At 40.2% G+C, this 5,214-nt stretch overlaps 1 protein-coding gene across 2 annotated transcripts in view; it reads left to right on the forward strand.

The window, feature by feature from the left end:
* TTC39B (tetratricopeptide repeat domain 39B) overlaps positions 1 to 5,214 on the forward strand; it is a 111,037-nt gene that overhangs the window by 77,686 nt on the left and 28,137 nt on the right. For both annotated transcript variants that reach the window (XM_006163833.2, XM_006163832.3), the window contains 3 exons: positions 1,349 to 1,457; positions 2,005 to 2,072; positions 2,161 to 2,220. In XM_006163833.2, coding sequence (XP_006163895.1) covers positions 1,349 to 1,457; positions 2,005 to 2,072; positions 2,161 to 2,220 — 237 coding nt within the window. The remainder of the gene's footprint in view (positions 1 to 1,348; positions 1,458 to 2,004; positions 2,073 to 2,160; positions 2,221 to 5,214) is intronic.

Raw genomic sequence — 5,214 nt, forward strand, 5'->3', positions numbered from 1 at the left:
CCCCAGACAGTTGTTCTTGCTTATGTTTTCTTGTTCTTGTGCTTTTGCTGGTCTCTATTTTGCCTACCCTTCCCGTGTAGCTTTCTCCTCTCAGGAGACTCTCCTTCCATTAGGTTTGAGATAAAAGTCGATTCCACAAGCTTTCCCTTGCACTGCCCCAGCAAGGATGAACTATTCTTGACATTCACAACCATTCGTTTACCTTTCTTATGGCACTCACCATATTCTAATAAAATGATATGTTCAGTGCCATCTTTCCTATTGGATGGAAGACCTTTGAAGATGTAGAATCACAGTTGTTCATACCTCCCATAGAGCCTTGCACTTAGATCCTCAGTATGTTTTAGTGAATTAATATTTTTTTCAGAGAAATACATTTCTATGAAACGAGCACTGCCTTTTTCTCTCCCTAGAAGCACATGATATAAAAGGATTTGTGAGAGTGCCTTGTGCCAGTTTGAAACATAATGTTTGGAGCCAGGCAGTAGTGTGGTGTTTAAGGCGACTGGATCCCAAATGGCCGACAGCATAGTTTTTGAGTCCTGAACCTGGCAGCTTGAAAATTGCACTGGGTGCTTGTGCATGCATACCCAAGATCCTCAAAGGAGAAAGGAGAAGGGAAATGTGTTCCCATGGCGGATGATTTCTCACTTTCTGTTCATCTGTCTTGCTCTCTTTTTTGGTGAGCGCATATGTCCTATAGCAAAATTTTAAAAGAAATTGTAAAAGCATAAAATTTGTTTCTAGTTAGCCATTACCGTTTTTCTTCTTCTTCTTTTTTTCTTTTTTTTAAGAGAGATTTTTTTCTATAGGGCACATACATTCACTGACTATAGAGCACATGCACTCACCGAAGAGACAGGGACAGACAGAGACAGAAAGTCAGAAATCACCCCCTGGAGGGGATGACCACGCCACAATCCCTTCTCCTCCATTCTCCTCTCAGGATTTTGGGCACCCATGCATGCACATGTGCCTGGTGTGAGTTTTAAACCAGCTGGTCTGGGACTTGAACTGTGGTTAACTACATGGGAGTCCAGCGACATAACCATTTCGCCATTTGCTGGTCCCAGCCATTACCATTATTCTAAGCTCCTGAAAATAAGTTTCACCTTTATGGAAGGTAGATATATATAAACCATCATCTTAATGTTTGTGAATATATTTTCAGTCATGTTCTTCTCTTTTTAAAAAAAAAAAAATTTTTTTAAACAATTTATGTGTTGTGATTTTTGAGCTGCTGGGTCTGGGACTTAAACCCCAGTTAGCCATGTGGAAACTCAACACCTTAACCATCACGCCACCTGCTGGTCCTGTTCTCTTTTTAAATTACATTTAATTCCCATAGGAGTTGGGCCTCCTGCAGTTACGGGAGGGCGCATCAGGAAGAAGCATGAGGTCTCCGCTGTGCTGTTTAACCATCCTAGCTTTTCATACTTACATCTCCCTAATACTCGGTAAGGGCTGGATAACGTTATGCTTCATTGACAGGTGATTGTCTTCAAATATGATAATATTTAGAACAATTAGTAGGAATTAGCAGTCCATCTTTAAAAAAAGTTGGTTTTGAGAAAAGTTGAAAAATAGTGGCATTCGTCTTAGTAACATTTGGCAGAGGAGTAGGGTAGTTTCTTTCATGGAATATTTAAAATCTATTCCCCACTGAAATTTCTATAGTAAAGCAATCTATTTTTTCATATGCACATTAGATTTTTTTTTCTGTAGAAAATAAGTCTTTTGGCCAATGTAAATTAATACTGCTATTAAAACAAAAAATTTCCATTAGGAATCTAAGACAACCAGCTAGAGACTTAGTTTTCTTAGAGCTTTATTACACTAAAGTCATTGATGAGGCTTGTCTTTGTTTTATTTCCCAGATGTAAGATCAACAAATAGTTTTCATCTTTTCCATGAATAGATCTTTGCTATATGTTAATGAAATTTGGAGGTAGTTCTATCTTTTATGTTTCATGAAGACTGAAGCTTTTTCTGTTCATTTTCTAGGTACGGGCGAAGTGAATGTTACGGAAGCAGAGCGTCTCCTTGCCCCCTTCCTCCAGCAGTTTCCAAATGTATGTGTAGTGTTTCAGACATGTTTCAATCATGATTAGTTAACCAGCATTGACTGTTGAACAGTGTGCTTTCTTCCTCCCTCCACAGGGCTCGCTCATGCTGTTTTATCATGCCCGAATAGAGCTGCTGAAAGGGAATATTGAAAAGGTAATTTATTTGGGGGGAGTTCTTGAGGGAGTTAGCTGTCTGTATGGTGAAGTTATGTCACTCACTCAGCCAGCATAAGTAAATTCATCTATTACATGGACATGACAAAAGTAGAGAAAAAAATAATGTAACCAAAAAGCAAGAATTTTAATTTGGATATATATAGTCTACTATATATAGTAGATTAATGAGCATCATGTACATTTATGCATAAAGTACATGAGGCAGTTCAGGGTAGAAAATGCAAAATAAGAGGTGGGCAATCTAGGGGATAGTCGGAAGACACGGACTGTTACCAATCTCTGCAGTATGCATTGACTTTGGAATCTAGCCTTATGTAAGGTGCAACTCTGCTGTGCTACATCTTCAAAGGAAATTATTCATGAGTCCCCTTGAAGAAGGGAACATTAGAGTCTGAAACAGATGAGTGAGGAGCCTTTTGTATAAATACACTCATATTTTCCCACAGAAATATGGGATCAAACTTATGCATTTTTCTGTGATCTGTTTTTTTCCATTTACAATATGTGTTAGATCTTTTTCCAGGTCAGTATTTCTGAATTTCCTTCCTTTATTTATTTATTTATTTTTTTGCTGGTTGGGTTTCATTTCACGAGGCAAATATACCATACTTATTAGAGTAGTTCACTATTGATGGATATTTAGCCATTACAAACGATGCTGTTGCAAACATCATTGTGTGTGCATTTCTGTGTATAGGTTTTTTTTTTTTAAAGAGAGATTTCTGCTGTAGGGCATGTGTGCTTGCTGGAGAGACAGAAGCAGACAGATAGAAAGTGAGAAATCAGGGAACCAACAGTTAGCGTAATGGCTATGTCGCTGGACTCCCACGTAGTCAACCGCAGTTTGCATCCCGGACCCGGTGGCTTAAAACTCACGCCGGGAGCGTGTGCGTGCGTGCCCAAGATCCCGAGAGGAGACTGGAGGAGAAGGGATTGCAGTGTGACCATCCCCCCTGGGGGGTGATTTCTCGCTTTCTGTCTCTCTGTCTCTCTCTGTCTGTCTGGTGAGCGCACACGCCCTATAGCGAAAACCTCTCCAAAAAAAAAAAAGAAAGTGAGAAATCACACCCCAAATGGAATGGCCACACTGCAATCCCTTCTCCCTACAATCCTTTCTTTGTTATCCTCTCAGGATTTTGAATACGCATGCTTATGCCCCCAGTGTAAGTTTCAAGCCACCAGGTCCAGGACTCAAACAGTGGTTGGCCATGTAGGAGTCCTGGACCTGGTGGATATTTTTAAAAGTTCCCTAAGTGATTCTATCACCCAATGTTGGGAATCCTAGCTTAAAGTATGGAGGAGATCTCATTTCGTAAAAAGGCATTACTCTTTTTTTTTTCTTCTAAGTGTATTTATTTATTCCTTCAGAGAGAGAGGCAGACAGACAGACACAGTCCTTTAGCCACGACCCAGGCCCAGTGTCACCCAGGCTCGATCGTGGGCACACATCTGTCCAGTACTCTCAGCAAGATTCGAGGATGCGAACTCAGGACCTTTCACATGTGAGTGCAGCTGTAATACCACCGTGCCTCTGCCTGGCTCAGGAAGGTCTTATCCTCCTCTTGGCAGACAAAAGATTGTTCTTCGTTTACCTGAGAGGACGAGAGACTTCTACCTTTTTTTTTTTTTTAATGGTATGATCCCAGATTTATTTATTTATTTATTTATTTATTTATTTATTTATTTATTTATTTATTTATTTATTTATTTATTTATTTATTTATTTATTTATTTATTTATTTATTTATTTATTTATTTATTTATTTATTTATTTATTTATTTATTTATTTATTTATTTATTTATTTTAAAATGAGTGAAGCAAGCCATGCTATGAAGGAGAGGCATTGTATGCCCCCACTTACTATATACCAAGTGTCTGCACTCTATGACTGAAACTAATTGACTAAAGGATATAGAAACGCCGTCTATAGATGTAAATACCAGATATAGTGTGTGTGCAAGAGGAGAGTCTGAGGAAGGACATTTGGAGGAGTGACAAGGAGGCAAAGCATTAATGGCACAAAGAGGTGTGGTATTGTCTGTTGAAGATAAGGACTGGGAGGAACAATACATGAGTCCAGAGAAGTGAGCCTTAGACTCACGAATACTTCGGTTATAGTGGCATTTGCCGATCTGTAACGGGGCTGAGACCCTGTTTGCCATCAACCATGTCTCAGGAAACGAAAGCTACACAACAAAAACAAAACAAAACAGCAGTAACAACCACCAAAACAAGGTCAGTGCACTACTCTGATAAAGTATAACCCCAACCCTGCTTTGACTTGGGACACCGAAGGACTACACCTAAGCGTAAAGGTCAACTGGAAGTAAATCAGTCCTTAGACAGAGGGCAGCCCAGTTGAATATTACCTAGAGGCTCCCAACTTTCCATCAGTGTATACTTTGGAGATCTGCACTGCTCTCTTCCACCAGCCAGTATTCCTAGATTGCTAAATACACTCGTGGGATGTGGAAACAAAACTTGCCTCGGGAGAAAAATGACACCCTCCCAAGCCTAAAGTTATTTCTACAGTTGGAAAGAATAAGATGTTCTGGACACACTCAAGAGTGACTGAGTGCATGAAAAAGGCAAAACAGCTGAGCAAGAATCAGCAGCAATGACAGATGACAGAACACTATTGATGGATATTTAGCCATTACAAACGATGCTGTTGCAAACATCATTGTGTGTGCATTTCTGTGTATAGGTTTTTTTTTTTTAAAGAGAGATTTCTGCTGTAGGGCATGTGTGCTTGCTGGAGAGACAGAAGCAGACAGATAGAAAGTGAGAAATCAGGGAACCAACAGTTAGCGTAATGGCTATGTCGCTGGACTCCCACGTAGTCAACCGCAGTTTGCATCCCGGACCCGGTGGCTTAAAACTCACGCCGGGAGCGTGTGCGTGCGTGCCCAAGATCCCGAGAGGAGACTGGAGGAGAAGGGATTGCAGTGTGACCATCCCCCCTGGGG

The sequence above is a fragment of the Tupaia chinensis genome, unplaced genomic scaffold (assembly GCF_000334495.1).
Source record: "Tupaia chinensis unplaced genomic scaffold, TupChi_1.0 Scaffold143247_2, whole genome shotgun sequence".
NCBI lineage: Eukaryota > Metazoa > Chordata > Mammalia > Scandentia > Tupaiidae > Tupaia > Tupaia belangeri.